General features: G+C 40.2%; 2 protein-coding genes across 3 annotated transcripts; both read left to right on the top strand.

The window, feature by feature from the left end:
* Positions 1 to 1,586: 1,586 nt before the first annotated feature.
* Positions 1,587 to 5,643, top strand: LOC104221777 (leucine-rich repeat receptor-like serine/threonine-protein kinase BAM1). 2 transcript variants are annotated; one of them, XR_011405424.1, is made up of 3 exons: positions 1,587 to 4,350; positions 4,711 to 4,832; positions 4,949 to 5,086. XR_011405424.1 is itself a non-coding variant. In XM_009772930.2 (2 exons), the coding sequence occupies exons 1-2, from the start codon at positions 1,758 to 1,760 to the stop codon at positions 5,413 to 5,415; spliced, it is 3,060 nt and encodes a 1,019-aa protein (XP_009771232.1). In that variant the 5' UTR covers positions 1,587 to 1,757; the 3' UTR covers positions 5,416 to 5,643. The 2 variants fall into 2 exon arrangements, 1 of the variants encoding a protein (XP_009771232.1); XM_009772930.2 differs by lacking the exon at positions 4,711 to 4,832 and having other exon boundaries at positions 4,949 to 5,643.
* Positions 5,644 to 12,677: 7,034 nt separating this feature from the next.
* LOC138885308 (uncharacterized) lies at positions 12,678 to 13,707 on the top strand. Its single transcript, XM_070166244.1, has 3 exons — positions 12,678 to 12,798; positions 13,130 to 13,339; positions 13,478 to 13,707. The coding sequence occupies exons 1-3, from the start codon at positions 12,678 to 12,680 to the stop codon at positions 13,705 to 13,707; spliced, it is 561 nt and encodes a 186-aa protein (XP_070022345.1).
* The last annotated feature ends 4,138 nt before the right edge of the window (positions 13,708 to 17,845 follow it).

The following is a 17,845-nucleotide window of genomic DNA, read 5'->3' as shown; positions in this document are numbered from 1 at the left end:
AATAATATTAATTAAGTTGATTATTATGTACAAGTATTAAATGATAATTGAATTTTAAAAAGATTTAGAAAAAATTTAATCAATTGACTGCTAAGTAAAACAATCATTGAATTCAGTTTGCCACAACGATTACTATAACTTATTAACAAAGTACAAATTCTTAGTCGCCGTCGTCGGAATCAATAGATGTTGATACTTTATCGAAGTGATTGAGACAAAGTTATTGGTGAAAGGAGATAGAATGATTTGTACGTAATTGTTTATTTGTAGAGATAAGAGCTACAATTTTGAACTTTTGATTTTGAGTGAGAGACTTGAAAAAAAATAATATTAATTAAGTTGATTATTATGTACAAGTACTAAATGATAATCGAATTTTAAAAAGATTAAAAAAATTTAATCAATTGACTACTAAGTAAAACAATCATTGAATTTAGTAGTAAAAGGAAAGCCTAAAAGCATAAGTTGGCTTCGATCTCAAACCAAGCAGGAAGGCAGCTTCAGCAGTTCACTCAACCAACCTTACCATGCAGCCTTATGTGATTTTGGGGGCACTAGTAAAATATTTAACGAGTCCTTTAATTTATATAGCTATATACATCACATAAATATACAATAATTTTGCGGAACAGATTCCGGTAACCCCTACTCCTAATGTAGGTCCGCCCCTGATCATGATTGTCTAGACGTAAATTGCACTAGGTAGATAACACCGAACAAAAATTCCATTCATTTCAAACATTGAGGGGAAAAAGATTTTGTTAAGAGGAATTAAAAATTGCACTAAATGATAATAATGTCATTATGTATTTACTTAAGTGCATGATTCAAATTCCAGCTCTGTTCTCTTCTTCCTACTTATTCCATATACAAGGCACACCCTATCCCAAAAAGTTTACTAAAAAGACGAAAGGGATTACCTTAAGGACCACCTTTTTATCAACTAGAGAACTAATCTGAAGAAGAGATAACTACAAGAAGTAATAAAAATGTTTTAACATCCTAAATTAAAGGGGTTAATAGGGACATTGACTGTGACTGCTTTTGTATAATGTGACAAACGAATTGAAGGGAATATTAAAAATTGAAAAGCCTCTCAATTCTCTTTTTGGCTTGGTTGCTAATTATGAATCCTCTATTAAGGAGAACTACTGTTAACACGAGAAAAGCAAGACCAAAACTTGTTTTACTAACTTGCTTTTGTACCTTTTATCCATGAAAAGATAATAGTGTAAATGCTTGGAACTTTTTAATTTTAAGGAACAAAAAAGTTTGTTCCCCACATTACAGAAAGAGTTGGGGCCTCTGAATCAGACATAAGTATTCAGCACAAAAATTTTATTTTGTGTCTCGTACAACTTACACCAGTTGTATGAGACTCCTTTTTATCTCACAAATTTATGGATCCTAATCTTACACTTCTGGGTTCACAGAAATCTGGATCCACAAAACTGTGAGATAAAAAAGTTGCCTCATACAACTAGTGTCAGTTGCATGAGATATAAAATAAAATTTTCCGTGTATTCAGTACTATCTCATAATTCAAAAAAAAATGTTCTTTATATCTCCTCCTCTATTTATTTACTCAAAACAAAAGAACGAAAATCGTAGCAAGAAGAATATACACCAAACCAAACCCACCCCAAACCAAATCCCTCCTCACAGCTCACCAGCCTTTTCTTCCTCCTTTTTGCTCTCTCACTCTCACTGAGTGAAACCACAAACCAAACAGTTGGTGGGCAATAGACTGAGTGAAAATGCGTCTTCTTCTTCTCCTTTTTCTTGTTCTTCTTATGCATTTCACTCACTTTACCGCCGGTAAACAACCCCGCATACCGGAATACCAGGCTTTGCTTGCTCTGAAAACTGCCATTACCGACGACCCACAGTTAGCTCTTGCCTCATGGAACATCTCCACTAGTCACTGCACGTGGAAGGGTGTCACGTGCGACAGATATCGTCACGTGACCTCTCTTGACATCTCAGGCTTCAATGTTACCGGCACTCTTCCGCCGGAAGTTGGAAATCTTCGTTTCTTACAAAATCTCTCCGTTGACCTTAACCAGTTTTCCGGCCCCATTCCCGTTGAAATCTCGTTTATTCCGAATCTTCATTACCTTAATCTCTCCAATAACATTTTCAGCTTAGGATTCCCTCCTCAGTTAACCCGTCTCCGTAACCTTAAAGTCCTCGACCTTTACAACAACAACATGACCGGTGACCTCCCCGTTGACGTGTATCAGATGACTAACTTAAGACACCTCCACCTCGGCGGGAACTTTTTCGGCGGCCGCATTCCGCCGGAGTATGGAAGATTCCAGTTCCTAGAGTACCTCGCAGTTTCCGGCAACGAACTCGTCGGAGAAATACCACCGGAGATAGGAAACATCACCACGCTTCACGAGTTGTACGTAGGGTACTACAACACCTTCTCCGGCGGAATCCCGCCGGAAATAGGAAACTTATCACAGCTCGTAAGGTTTGATGCTGCTAACTGTGGACTTTCCGGCGAGATTCCAGCGGAGTTAGGGAAGCTTCAGAACCTTGATACTCTTTTCTTACAAGTGAATTCTCTATCTGGGTCTTTAACTCCGGAGATAGGTACTCTTAAGAGCTTAAAATCTTTAGATCTATCAAATAACATGCTCTCTGGCGAAGTGCCGCCGACATTTGCGGATCTTAAGAATCTCACTCTTTTGAATCTTTTCCGGAATAAGCTTCATGGGTCAATACCGGAGTTTATTGGGGACTTGCCTGAGCTAGAAGTGTTGCAACTATGGGAAAACAATTTTACTGGAAGCATTCCACAGGGGCTAGGCACAAACAGTAAGCTCAAAAATCTTGATCTCAGTTCCAATAAATTGACTGGAAATTTACCCCCAAACATGTGCGCGGGTAAAAATCTGCAGACAATAATCACTCTTGGGAACTTCTTGTTTGGACCAATTCCTGAATCTTTGGGCCAATGTGAATCACTTAGTCGGATTAGAATGGGGGAGAATTATCTGAATGGGTCAATCCCAAAAAGGCTCTTAAGCTTGCCACAGCTCTCACAAGTTGAACTTCAGAATAATCTTCTCACTGGTACATTTCCTGAGACTAAATCCATATCTACAAGTCTTGGACAGATAAGCCTTTCCAATAATCACCTAACTGGGTCTTTGCCAACTAGCATTGGAAACTTTGCTGGAGTTCAAAAATTGCTTCTCGATGGGAACAAATTTTCGGGGCGAATTCCAGCTGAAATAGGGAAGCTTCAGCAGCTATCCAAAATTGATTTCAGTCACAACGATTTCTCTGGACCCATTGCACCGGAGATTAGCAAGTGCAAGTTGCTAACTTATGTTGATCTCAGCAGGAACCAGCTTTCGGGTGAGATTCCTACTGAGATCACAGGTATGAGGATACTCAACTACTTGAACTTATCAAGAAACCACTTAGTTGGGAGTATTCCTGCTCCTATCTCTAGTATGCAGAGTCTAACTTCTGTTGATTTTTCATATAACAACTTTTCTGGTTTAGTTCCGGGAACTGGGCAGTTTAGTTATTTCAATTACACCTCATTTCTGGGAAATCCAGATCTTTGCGGACCCTATTTGGGTCCTTGCAAAGAGGGTGTTGTTGATGGGGTTAGTCAACCTCACCAACGAGGAGCTTTATCGCCTTCCATGAAGCTTTTACTTGTTATTGGTTTGCTTGTCTGCTCTATTGTGTTTGCTGTTGCTGCTATTATAAAGGCCCGATCTTTAAAGAAGGCAAGTGAGGCTCGTGCCTGGAAGCTCACTGCTTTCCAGCGCTTGGATTTTATGTGTGATGATGTTTTGGACAGCTTGAAGGAGGATAACATTATTGGAAAAGGAGGTGCTGGTATAGTCTACAAGGGGGTAATGCCGAGTGGGGAACATGTTGCCGTTAAAAGGTTGCCAGCTATGAGCAGGGGTTCCTCTCATGATCATGGGTTCAATGCAGAGATACAGACTCTTGGGAGGATCAGACACAGGCACATTGTTAGGTTATTAGGATTTTGCTCGAATCATGAGACAAATCTATTGGTTTATGAGTACATGCCTAATGGGAGCCTTGGGGAAATGCTTCATGGCAAGAAAGGCGGTCATTTACACTGGGATACCAGGTATAAGATAGCAGTGGAGGCTGCGAAGGGTCTTTGCTATCTCCATCACGATTGCTCTCCATTGATCCTCCATCGTGATGTTAAATCAAACAATATTCTGCTGGACTCCAACTTTGAAGCTCATGTTGCTGATTTTGGACTTGCTAAGTTCTTGCAAGATTCAGGGACATCAGAATGCATGTCTGCCATTGCTGGTTCTTATGGTTACATTGCTCCAGGTATTTTATATAAGCCTTCATAATTCATATGACATTCTTGGTTTCTGACGTGTGTTCAAATTTATTTCTCTTGTTACATAATGCAATACTAGTTCAGTACTGAAGTCACAAATCTGTTATTGAACTAAAATTAAGCAGCTGAAACTAGTTACCAGTTTGTTCAAACAGGATTAGGTGTTCTAAACATCATCGAATGTGCTAGTATTTTGTAGTCTTGCCTTTCCACCATGGTAACAAGATCAGTCTCCTTTTCTCTTACAACTAAGAACATGGATAGTGGCGGTCCATGATTGGTAGTCAACTAGAGGATAGGATCTTTTTACTTTGAAAAGGATCTCTAACTACTTCGGTATTTGTTAGGTTGGAATTTATGAGTACTTATGTAACTTGGTGAGTAATTCAAATGTAGCATGCTCCTGAAGTAAAGCAACATTAAATAAGTGGTACTGGTACTTGATGAACTATTTACACTTTTAGAACAGGTAAGGAGATGTGAAACTCCGGTTTCTTGTTTAGTTATCTAACAAACTTACTGATTGCTAGCAATGTTCTGCTCATTTGTATACTTCTCATTAGCATATTATTTTCATTTTTGCAGAATATGCTTACACGCTGAAGGTTGATGAGAAGAGTGATGTATATAGCTTTGGTGTGGTGCTATTAGAATTGGTAAGTGGCAAAAAGCCAGTTGGAGAGTTTGGTGACGGTGTTGACATAGTCCAATGGGTTAGGAAAATGACTGACGGTAAAAAGGATGGTGTTCTCAAGATCCTTGACCCAAGACTCTCAACAGTTCCCCTTAATGAGGTGATGCATGTGTTCTATGTCGCAATGTTGTGTGTAGAAGAGCAGGCTGTGGAACGCCCCACCATGCGAGAGGTAGTTCAAATACTAACCGAGCTTCCCAAGCCACCAGGTTCAAAATCAGGTGACTCAACCGTCACTGAGTTGCCCCCACCATCAGTGGCCTCTGCATTAGAGTCCCCAGCCTCGGCTTCCGGGGACACAAACGACCACCATCAGCCAACACCTCAATCACCTCCACCTGACCTACTCAGCATCTGATTTGCAATGTTCTTAAAATAGGAGTGCTTTCTCTATTTTGATTCTGTAGTTCTATGATGAATTGTGCTAGCTTTTGTTCCTTTTTAAAAAAAGTTGGGTCTTTTGGGTTCAGGGGTTTATTCTAACTCTAAGGTGGGTTTAATGCTCAGAAGTTTTCCTCTTGTACAGTAAGATTGGTGGGGTTTTCTCAAGTGTAGCAAGTAATGGAAAATTACCCTTCATTTGCTATTCTTGCTTGGTTAATTAGTTTTTAACTGCAACTTCTGTTAACCCGACAAAGGAGAGGAGTGAGCGTCATAAACATGGCCAACAAATCTACAACTCAGATCAAACTTCAAAAAGAGATTTCCCTTCCCTCCCAGAGTGGTTAATACTATGGCTGCCGGTTAGTGGCTCTGTTAAGTTATTTTATACACCTCTGGGTTGGTGAAAGTAGTGTTTACCCTAAAAATTGGATAACAATTAAACCTATAATGTGGTTCTAACGACACACGATTTTATCTAATACCAATTGATTTCACCTAATATCAATTGATGAATATGAAGGTCAATAATAGAAACTGACAATGAGATAAAGCAAACCAGTGTTGAAACGTAATTCAGGCCTCGAGCTTGAGTGCCCTCGAACTGGTCGGTACCCGAATAGTTAAGAAATAAGCAAACTGATGAACAAGAATATAAGCCAGACAGAAAGTATTGTATTGCTTTGATATGCGTGTATGCAAGGTGATTACAAAATGATTAGAATCCTCTTTATATAGTAGAGGAATCCTATCTATGGTACAATTCTAATTACGAAAGTGTATTGGGGAAAAATCGATATTACACTTGGAATTAATTATATGGCTGACATGTCAAGACACGTGGATTATTAGAAGAGTGACAGCTGACAAAGAGTACTTAAACAGACGCGAGTCTTAATAGGTACGAGCGAAGTGTCATGAAGATAAGAAGGAATGGTCACTCGGGTCTCTTGATAATTTGAAGAGACACAGGTGGCATGAGCCAAGACAACAAAAAGTACAGATTCGTAATATCTTCAATTAATGAGCGTAAATGATAGGAAACGTTATAGAATCTTCACGAAACAGTTACTATTGCTAATTATAACGTTTTATTAATGTCATTAAATGCTCATAATGGCTCTATTATGAGAGGAAAGAAACGTTGTACTTGGAAATAGCTATAAAAGGGAGAGAAATAACATTTGTATGGACACACTGATTATTATTGGAATATACTTATTTACATTGCTTTATATTGCTTATTCGGCTACTTCTCAGTCTAATTTTCCTTTCTCGTTATACAATTATTTCTTTTTTTGATTATCAGTAACCCGAGTTCTTCTAAAAAATAAGCTTTGACCGAAATTTCTATTTTTTGGTTAAACAAATTGGTTACTTTACCGGGAATCTGATAATCTTTTACTTTGTAAATCAATTCTTTTATCAAAACAATCATGTCGAACGTCAACGACAACAACTAACAAAATTCACAGCACCAAGAAAATCAGCAACATCAGTTGAATCAACAAGGTGATGGAACTCCAGCCCCATCACAACAAAACTCTCCTCGACAATCTCGAGAAGGGACTCCCGACGGATCTGAATCAAATATGAATCAGCAACATGAGAATGATCAAACTATTGATGAAACATTGAAACAATTAATCGCTCAACAGGTTAGCAATGCTCTTCAGGCTTTTGTTAGCAGGTTGCCGAATGTACTAGCAACACCACCTCCAAACAACAACACGACCGTAGAAAATCCTCGCTCGGGACTCGTTAACTCAAGCAACAGGGGAACTCCTAGCGAATCTCGTGATGGAGGGTCAGGTAACCCAATTAATTCTGATTTACAAAGTTTAGTACTCCCTCTGTTCCAGTTTATGTGAATCTGTTTCCTTTTTGGTCCGTTCCAAAAAGAATGAACCATTTCTAAATTTGATAACAATTTAGCTTAAAGTTACAATTCTACCCTTAATGAGAAGCTTTTATAACCACACAAATACTCTGGGCCCCATTTGGACTTGTTTAGGACCGCAAATTCCAAAAGTCTTCATTTTTTTCTTAAACTCCGTGTCCAGTCAAACATGTTCACATAAATTGGAAAGGAGGGAGTACTAACTTTGCAGAAACAGCTCAAGGAGCAGAACGATCGCATAGAGAAAATACCTGGAGTATCGCCCGTAATCAAGGGGATAGATATGGAAAAATACTCTCAACAACCTTAGAAGCCAAGTGCCGCTCCTTTACCGATTCCAAAGAAATTCAAGATGCCTTATATTCTAAAGTACGATGAAACAACTGATCCACAGGATCACGTAACTGCATTTACAACTGGTGTAAAGGGAAACGATTTGACCAAGCAAGAAATTGAATTAGTGTTGGTTAAAAAATTTGGAGAAACACTCACGAAGGGAGCGTTGACATGGTATTCTCTTTTACCTGAAAATTCTATTGATTCTTTTGTTGAGCTTGCAGATTCATTTATCAAAGTACACTCGGGAGCTCAAAAAGTTAAAAAAAGAATGGAGGACATTTTCAAAATAACACAAGGAGATATGGAGATGCTCAGGAAATTCGTAGACAGATTCCAGCGTGAAAGGATGATGTTGCCACGTGTACCTGATAACTGGGCGGCTATGGCCTTTGCCAGTAATCTAAATGAAAAAAGCTCAGAAGCCACGAGGAGAATCAAAGAAAGCTTACGATAATTTCCTGCAACAACTTGGAATGATGTTTACAATAGATACAACGCAAAGCTGCGGATAGAAGAAGATACCATCACTCAGTTTCGGAAAGATGAAAAAGTAAGTTCAAAGTGGGCAGAAACTCAAAAAAGGTCCGGTAAAAACAGGTAGGAACCTTATATGGGTCCAGAAAGAAGGGATCGCGTTCAAAATAGGAAAACCCAAGGTATGATCCTAGATCAAGGGATAGAGAATCAGGTTTGTCGTCAAGGTTCGGAAAGACTGAAACATGAGAGACATGCAAGACGACGACAAAGGTTCAAAAGAAAAAATTGGTGGTTACAGTTTTAACGTAAGCACATCTGAGTTGGTGGTTGTTCTAAGAAGCATGGGGGATAAGGTAAGGTGTCCAAAAGAAATGATATTGAACCCAAATAGGAGGAATCCCGAATTTTGGTGCGAATTTTGGTGCGAGTACAACAAATCAGCCACAGGTTTTGTTATCGGGAGTTGGTACCTCCTGTTTTACTGTTTCCCTTTTGGTGTTAGCTAAATTACTGTTACTTTACTTCGCAATAGTTAAACCTTTCAACTAGGATACTAGTTACCACTTGTTTCCTTCTAGTTTGATTTGCATACGTTGTGCACTAACGAGTCTTCTCTAGATTGTTGTAGGTGTAGTGGCTGCAGTCTGGGATGATAGAATAAGGGCATGTCCTCGGGTGGGGCAGAGTGTGGGGCTGGGGTTAGGGGGTGGGTCGGGTAGCAGGGGAGGTAGAGGGGGCAAAGGAGCCTATAGGTTGAGAATCGGGTCATGGAACATAGGTTCACTAACGAGTAAATCCATAGAGTTGGCGAAAATCCTGCAGAAGAGGAAGATTAATATAGCGTGTGTCCAGGAGACTAGGTGGGTCGGATCGAGGGCGAAAAACATGGATGGGTATAAGTTGTGGTACTCTGGTGTCCTGAGGGGTAAGAATGGAGTAGGTATCCTGGTAGATAGCCATCTTAGAGAGTCCGTGGTAGAGGTCAGGCGGGTGAATGATAGACTAATGACTATTAAGTTGGTGGTAGGTGAGGGTACTTTAAATGTCGTTAGCGCGTACGCACCGCAAGCAGGCTTGGATGAGGATATTAAGAGGCGCTTTTGGGAGGGGTTGGATGAGATTGTTCGTAGTATACCGCCTTCTGAGAGGTTATTCATAGGAGGAGATTTCAATGGTCATATTGGGTCATCTGCAGGTGGGTACACTGAGGTGCATGGCGGCTTTGGTTTCGGAGAGCGGAACGGAGGGGGCATTGCGCTGTTGGACTTTGCCAAGGCTTTCGATCTAGTCATTGCGAACTCGAGTTTTACGAAGCGGGATGAACATTTGGTTACTTACCAAAGTTCGGTGGCGAAGACTCAGATTGACTATCTCCTCCTCAGGAGATGCGACAGAAGGTTGTGCGAGGACTGCAAGGTTATCCCAGGTGAGACCCTCTCAACGCAGCATAGGCTTTTGGTGATGGACATTTGTATTAGGATAAGGAGGAAGAAGAGGTCAGTACAAGGACGCCTCAGGATTAGGTGGGGCGCCTTAACTAAGGATAAAGCTAAGGAGTTGGAAGGAAGGTTATCGTCAATGAGAGCTTGGAGAAGTAGTGGGGACGCAAACACAATGTGGTATACGACGGCGAACTGTATAAGAAAGGCGGCGAGAGAGGTGTTAGGGATATCTACGGGCCACAATAGTGGCCACAAAGGAGATTGGTGGTGGAATGCAGTTGTCCAAGGTAAAGTGGAAGCAAATAAGGCGGCTTACCTGCGGTTAGTAGGGAGCACTGACGAGGAGGAGAAGAGAGAGAACAGTCAAAGGTATAAGGTAGCTAGGAAGGAGGCAAAGATGGCAGTGACGGAGGCTAAGACGACAGCTTTTGCTCGTCTGTATGAGGAACTAAGGAACAAAGGCGGGGAGAAGAAGTTATTCCGACTCGCTAAGGCGAGAGAGAGGATAACTCGAGATCTAGACCAGGTGAGGTGCATAAAAGATGACGACGACAAAGTTTTGATGGGAGATGACCAGATTAAGAGGAGGTGGCAAACCTACTTTCATAAACTTCTAAGTGAAGAAGGAGATCAAGATATTAGACTTGGGGAATCGAGGAATGCCGACAGTCACCATGAATTAAGTAATTGTAGGGACATTGAGATCGATGAAGTCATGGAGGCAATGCGTAAGATGAGAAGGGGCAGAGCTACCGGGCCAGACGAAATTCCGGTTGAACTGTGGAGGTGTGTGGGTAGAGCAGGCTTGGAATGGCTTACTGCATTGTTTAGTGTTATATTCAAGACTAATAGGATGCCTGAAGAGTGGAGGTGGAGTACAATGGTCCCGTTGTATAAGAACAAAGGTGATGTCCAGAGCTGTAACAACTATAGGGGCATCAAATTACTAAGTCATACCATGAAAGTTTGGGAGAGAGTGGTAGAAATGAGAGTGCGAAGGACGGTGTCTATTTCAGACAACCAGTTCGGGTTCATGCCGGGGCGATCTACCACAGAAGCTATCCACCTTATTAGGAGGATGGTGGAACAGTACAGGGATAGGAAGAAGGATCTTCACATGGTGTTTATTGATCTGGAGAAAGCGTACGATAGGGTTCCTAGGGAGGTCTTATGGAGCTGCTTAGAGGATAAAGGGGTCCCGATTGACTATATTAGGGTGATTAAAGACATGTATGATGGAGCTAAGACTCGGGTTAGGACAGTAGGAGGCGACTCTGAACATTTTCCAGTTATTACGGGGTTGCACCAAGGGTCTGCGCTCAGCCCATTCCTATTTGCCCTGGTGATGGATGCACTGACTCATCATATTCAAGGGGAGGTGCCATGGTGCATGCTATTTGCTGATGACATTATTCTAATTGACGAGACACGAGGCGGCGTCAACGAGAGGCTAGAGATTTGGAGACATGCTCTTGAGTCTAAAGGTTTCAAGTTGAGCAGGACGAAGACGGAATACCTCGAGTGCAAATTTGGAGTTGAGCCGACGGAAGCGGGAGTTGAAGTGAGGCTTGACTCTCAAGTCATTCCCAAGAGGGGTAGTTTCAAGTACCTTGGATCGGTTATTCAGGGGATCGGGGAGATTGACGAGGATGTCACACACCGTATAGGGGTGGGGTGGATGAAGTGGAGGTTAGCGTCGGGAGTCTTGTGTGACAAGAAAGTGCCACCGTTACTAAAAGGTAAGTTTTATAGAGCAGTGGTTAGGCCTGCCATGTTATATGGAACTGAATGTTGGCCGGTAAAGAACTCACACATCCAGAAGATGAAAGTAGCAGAGATGAGGATGTTGAGGTGGATGTGCGGGCATACAAGGATGGATAAGATTAGGAATGAAGATATTCGAGAGAAGGTGGGTGTGGCCCCCATGGAGGACAAGATGCGGGAAGTAAGACTCAGATGGTTCGGGCACATTCAGAGGAGGAGCACTGATGCACCGGTGAGGAGGTGTGAGCGACTGGCTGTAGTGGGCACGCGGAGAGGTAGAGGACGACCTAAGAAGTATTGGGGAGAGGTGATCAGACAGGACATGGCGCGACTTAGGATTACTGAGGACATGGCCCTTGACAGGGAATTATGGAGGTCGAGTATTAAGTTTGTAGGTTAGGGGAGAGTTGTGAATATTTCTACAGCACAATAGAGTGAGACTAGCCAGTTAGGAGTTAGACTAAGAATGTCATTGGTCGTCTATTGATGCAGGGCTTTACCTGCTAGTTTTACTATACCAGCCATCTTTTTCATAATTCGTATTCTGTATTTCATATCTCTTGTATTGCTGTTATTTTATTATGCATTTTTATGGTACTAATATATCGGCTCCTGTTGCTTTTTGAGCCGAGGGTCTCCAGGAAACAGCCTCTCTACCCTTTGGGGTAGGGGTAAGGTCTGCGTACATATTACCCTCCCCAGACCCCACTTGTGGGATTATATTGGGTTGTTGTTGTTGTTATTGTTGTTGTTGTTGTTTCATAACGATCACGGTCACAAAACGGCAGATTGCAGATTATTAAAAGGTGAAGTTGAATATCTATTAAAGCAAGGGTACTTAATAGAATTGTTTAGTGAAAAGGGAAAGCAGGCATATATGAAGAATAGGCAAGAACCGCCGAAACCTCCATCACCAAAAAGAACAGTTAACGTCATAACTGGAGGAGAGGAGATCAATGGCGTAACATACACGACAGCAAATAAGGTGTCAAAAATCACAGTCACCCATGGGAAGCGAGTCCGTCAAGTCTTGGAAGAAGACAATATAACATTTGATGATGCAGATGGCGTGCTGACCCCACACAATGATGCATTGGTAATATCTTTACTTGTACATGACACTAATGTAAAACGAGTTTTGATTGGTCCAGGTAGTTCTGTGAATATCATTCTGTTGAGAGTGGTGAATGAGAGTTGATACCCAAGGCACGAACTTTGTCTGGTTTTGACAACTCGAGCGTCGTAACAAAAGGAGAAATAATACTCACCACATTTGCAGAAGAAGTAGTCAAAGACACCAAATTTCAAGTGATAGAAATGGATATGGCTTACAATATGATTCTCGGCAGACCATGGATTCACGAAATGGATGCTGTTCCATCTACCCTACATCAAGTTATCAAGTTTCTTTCACAATGGGGAATACGGAAAATACATGGTGACCAACAGGCTTCTCGAAGCATTAACTCCGTGGCAGACTCTAGCGCAAAAAGCGATGAAAAATAGCAATTATAGAATTTAGTTGAGGATGCAGCAACACAAGCCTCAACTGTAGACAGGCAACCAGATGTAGACTCGAGGCCTTATTCAAGAACCAGAAGAAAATGAAAACATCAAAACAACAATCGAGGAACTAGAAGTTGTGGTATTATTTGTACATTGGCCGGACAGAAAAGTCTACATTGGAACCAACCTCAGCCCAGAGATGAAACGTAAGTTAATTGAATTTTTAAAAGCTAACGGAGATTGTTTTGCTTGGTCGCATTCAGATATCACAGGTATACCATCGGAGGTAATGACCTACAAACTGAATGAAGATCCAACATACCTACCTGTCAAACAAAAGAAAAGGAAGCAAGGTTCCTTCAAGAATCAGGTGATCCAGGATGAGGTACCAAAGCTTTTAAAAATCAGGTCTATCAGCGAGGCAAAGTATCCAGATTGGTTGGCTAATACTGTAGTAGTGCCCAAAAAGAATGGTAAGTGGCGAGTTTGTGTAGACTATACCGATCTAAATAAAGCTTGCCCCTAAAGATTCTTTTCCATTACCGCACATAGATCAACTAATTGATGCTACTGCAGGACATGAATTATTAAGTTTTTAGATGCCTATTCAGGGTATAATCAGATCAAAATGGATAAAACTTCCTTTATTACAGACAGGGGGACTTACTGCTATAAAGTTATGCTATTCGGTCTAAAGAATGTTGGGGCCACGTACCAGAGGCTAGTGACCAAAATATTTCAAGAATATCTAGAAAAAACCATGGAGGTGTATATTGATGATATGCTGGTCAAATCAAAACAAGCAGGGGATCATATTCAACATCTGTCAGATACATTTTAGATTCTTCGCAAATTTAACATGAAGTTAAATCTTAAGAAATGTGCATTTGGTGTGTCATCAAGTAAGTTCTTGGGATTCCTTATTTTTAACCGTGGCATTGAAGTAAATCCCGCATAGATTAAGGCTATTGAAGAAATTTCGGATATACTTACGAGCAAAAAATAAGTACAGAGGTTGACAGGAAGAATAGCAGCTTTGGGGAGGTTTATTTCTAAGTCGTCAGAAAAATGCTTTAAATTCTTTTTAGCTATAAAAAAGCAAAATCAATTTGAATGGTCTGAAGAATGTCAACAAGTGCTCAAAAATTTAAAAGAATATTTGTCAAATCCACCATTGCTAGCCAAACCAAAAGATGAGGAAAAACTATTCATCTACCTTGCTATTTCAGAAGTAGTGGTTGTAAGCATGTGATTTTTGCCCTATATGAGAATTACTCCCAAAAAATTCCAAAAATAAAAGAATTTTTTGATTGTTTGCAATTGTTGTGAATTTTGTGTTATTTTTCTTGTATTGTTTGCATTTGTCTGTGCATGTTTATTTGCTAAATTAATAAAAAAAAATACAAAAATATTTCGCATTTGCATTTAGGATTTAGGTTTGCAATTATGACTAATTAAGTTTATTTTACAAGAATAAAAATTACAACAATAGGCATCTTTTGTATTTTTAGCATTTAATGTCCAAATTGTGTGATTTTATTTTATTGATGTTTAATTTTGGGTGATAATTATTATTAGAAGTTAATTAGTATTTTAAGATAATTTTGGTTTTTATAATTTAATTTCATACATTTTAGTTTTATCAATAAGTAAAAGAAAAGAGAACAAAAAATAGACGAAAATCGGATTGAGCCTCTTCTTCAAATTTAAAACACAGGCACAAAGATACCCAACCTTTCCCTACGACCCGGTCCATTTTGACCTGGGTCGACCCAGTCCATAACCCCAAAGACCCAACACCCTTATCTCCCTATCTTTCATTTTTCACAAAACAAAACCCTAAAAACAAAACCATCCGCCCCCCTTTGCTGCACCATCTTCCCCAAACACCCCCTTCAACACTCCCATGGCTTCCCTCGCTACTTCCCTTCCACCTCACGACCAGCTGCTCCGCCAAGCAAGCATCCATGAACGTCGACCACCCTCCAGTCCACAAGCCTCCTCCTCACGACCAGTGCTGTCGCTGCTTCGTCTTCATTTTCCGTCGTGAAACTAACCACCATGAACGACGTCGACCACTGCTGCTGCTTCATCTTCTTCATCACCTCTCCGCCGGCGACCACCAACAGCACAATAGCTCCAAACAAAAGCCAAGCAGGCTGCTTTCTTCTTCGTCTTCGTCATCGAGCTCGAGCTCCCATGGCTGCCTTTCTCGTCGACCAGTGGCGACCACCAACAGCCCGCAGCTTTCACAGTTGTCCTTCACCTCCAGCCATGAACGACCACTGCTCGATCGTCACGTCCAAAAGAGCATCACCGCCTCCATCGCCCGCCACCAGTTGGGCAGCGTTGCTGCTGCTGCTGCTTCGTTCTTCTTCTTGGCAAACAAACGAACCATCCCCCACTGCTTCATCTCCTCGTCGTCAACCTCCAAACGACCAACCAGTGACCCCCATCGTTCTGCTTCTAACTCCATTCAACTAGCGCGTCAAGGTACCGTTCGAATCCGGGCTTCAAACTAGTAGGTTTCCATTCTCTTATCTCTTAGTTTTCGTTCAGCGAATTCATCTTCTATTCCTTTTCTTCTTGTGTTTGTGTGCCAATGGTTTGGTTTGAATTCAAACCTAGACCTTTGTTTGTATTAGAGATAATTTGTGTTCATTTTTTGTTTGAAGTTTGTTAGTTGTTCGTCAAGTGATTTAATGTCGAGTGTTCATTTTAGTTTGAATCATTTCATCCTTGTTATAATGTTGTTAGATTTAATTTGAAGTTCAATTGATTTTTGAGTTTAGTGATTTGAATCTACTTGTTTGTTATGATCAATTTGTTATTGTTGTTGAATCTGAAAGTAAGTTTGTTGTTAAAAAATATTGTTCAGTTAAAATAATTCCAATTGTTTCTTTGTTGTCCATCATTTAGTTTGAATTTGTTGTTTGAATTTGTTTAGGAATTGGTTATAGCTGATGGGGGTAGATTGGTAAATTGCAGTATTTTCAGGGGTAAAATGGTAATTTCAGTAAGGTCGGAGGGGTATTTTTGGAATTGAAAATTTGAACAATTATTTAATAGGAGTACTCTGTCCACTAGGCATTAATAATATTAAAATAGTACATGGTGGGTGACAAGACATGAGGTAGTGGGGGGGAGGGGGTTGATATAATTGTTTAATATAGTGGGGGACAAAATATAAGTTAGTGGGGGTTGATATAATTATTTAATATAGGGGGGACAAGACATAAGTTAGTGGGGAATAATGTAATTGTTTAATATAGTGGGGGACAAGACATAAGTTAGTGGGGAATAATGTAGTTGTTTAATATAGTGGGGAACAAAGCATGCAAGTGTGGGGGGAGGGGGAAGAATATTTCGGGTTAGTGGTTCAAGACAAGGGTCTTGCTATAAATAAGAGTCATTTTGACACAAGTTAGAGGAGGATTTTTTTGGGGGAGAGGAAGACATTCTGGAAATCTGAAGAGGGGTTGAACATTTTTCTGAAAATCTTAAGAGAGCGTTGGAGAGTTTAAAAAGAGAAAACAAAAACAGAGTAGTCTACGAGTTTAGTTTTGGGTTTAATACACGCTTGTTTAGTCTGTTTGTGGTAATGTTGGTTGTTGATGTTTAGTCTTTCACAAACTTTTGGGGCTGTTCTATCGAGCTTGTTTGGTTTTCTTCAAATTTTTCTGAGCCTTGAATCTGGTTCGAATTGCTGCTGTTGGGTTGCTGTTGCGTTGCTGTGTTATTACTGTTGCTGACTCCTCCTTCTCTTCTTCTTGTACTGCCATTTCCAGGTACATGTCCTGAATCTCAAACCATGTAGCTGTCCAGTTGGAATGAAATGAAAAAAAATGGAAATATAACTTCATTGAAAGCTTTAGTTCTTGCCGTATTTTATCATAATTGATTGTAGCAGTTTGGACTATAATTAAAATTGTTTTACAACGATTTAGATTGGTTTGGACTGTTGAACTCATGGACTGCTCGGGACATCCGATAGTTTGTTAAGACATGTGGTAATTTAATTTCATTTAGTGTAGTTAAGTTTTAAAAATCAGAAGTTATTCAAAACATAAAGCGATCTTGTGATTCACAGTCCTCACTCGTCCTAATAATTGGCAGTATAATCCTGGAGTCATATTGTTTTTTGCTTAGTAATGGTAATTGTGGGTTAGTTTAAAACTGGAGGTATAATTTGATTGTTGGATCTGCTTATCACTAATTAGCCTAGAATAGTTTGTTGATTAATTCTGTTAAAGGAAATAAGTTTGAAATTGATTCTGGACTTGCATTTTTAGTTGATAATTGGATATTTGAATGATTGTGGATAATTAGTTAAGGTTAATTGCAACATGAGTTAAGAAGTATTATTAACTAGGATTCTTCCCTTTATTTTAGAAACAAACTTAATAGAAATGTAAGCACGTTAGGATTGCCCTTTAAAAATAAATGAGACGAGCCTCGCCAAATAAAATGCAAGCTACGGGGCCCTCAATAAATGGTTAATAATTAATTGAACTTCGGATAGGCCGTTTTAGCAAAATGTCACGGCCTCACCCAAAAATAATGATACGCTAGTCGCTTTAGGCGCGCCTTTAATAATTGATTTTTCTTAAACTCGGGTGCACATTTATGTGACCCAAATCCAAATCTCAACAGAGTTGAAATGTGCCAACAACCACGGGTGCATTGATGTGACGTGGTTCGAGATGTATTTCCACGATGTTGCAATTCTCGATAAAAATAATAATAATGATAAAAGCGGTTAAAAGTTAAAATTCGCACATAGGTTCAACATGTATTAAATCAGATAATCAAGCCGAATATGACAGTTGAGCGACCGTGCTAGAACCACGGAACTCGGGAATGCCTAACACCTTCTCCCCGGTTAACAGAATTCCTTATCCAGATTTCTGGTGCGCAGACTGTTAAACAGAGTCAATATTTTCCTCGATTCGGGATTCAACCGGTGACTTGGGACATCA

Source organism: Nicotiana sylvestris, chromosome 2 (assembly GCF_000393655.2).
Source record: "Nicotiana sylvestris chromosome 2, ASM39365v2, whole genome shotgun sequence".
Taxonomy (NCBI): domain Eukaryota; kingdom Viridiplantae; phylum Streptophyta; class Magnoliopsida; order Solanales; family Solanaceae; genus Nicotiana; species Nicotiana sylvestris.
This window is presented reverse-complemented; position numbering and strand designations above follow the sequence as displayed.

Bases quoted from the DNA above. Each gene is read 5' to 3' on its own strand.
- LOC138885308 (XM_070166244.1), top strand. From the start codon at position 12,678: ATGGATATGGCTTACAATATGATTCTCGGCAGACCATGGATTCACGAA. The intron at 12,799-13,129 runs GTGACCAACAGG...GGTCGCATTCAG, and splicing joins GGGAATACGGAAAATACATG to ATATCACAGGTATACCATCG. The intron at 13,340-13,477 runs GTAAGTGGCGAG...ATGCCTATTCAG, and splicing joins AGTAGTGCCCAAAAAGAATG to GGTATAATCAGATCAAAATG.
- LOC104221777 (XM_009772930.2), top strand. From the start codon at position 1,758: ATGCGTCTTCTTCTTCTCCTTTTTCTTGTTCTTCTTATGCATTTCACT. The intron at 4,351-4,948 runs GTATTTTATATA...TCATTTTTGCAG, and splicing joins TTATGGTTACATTGCTCCAG to AATATGCTTACACGCTGAAG.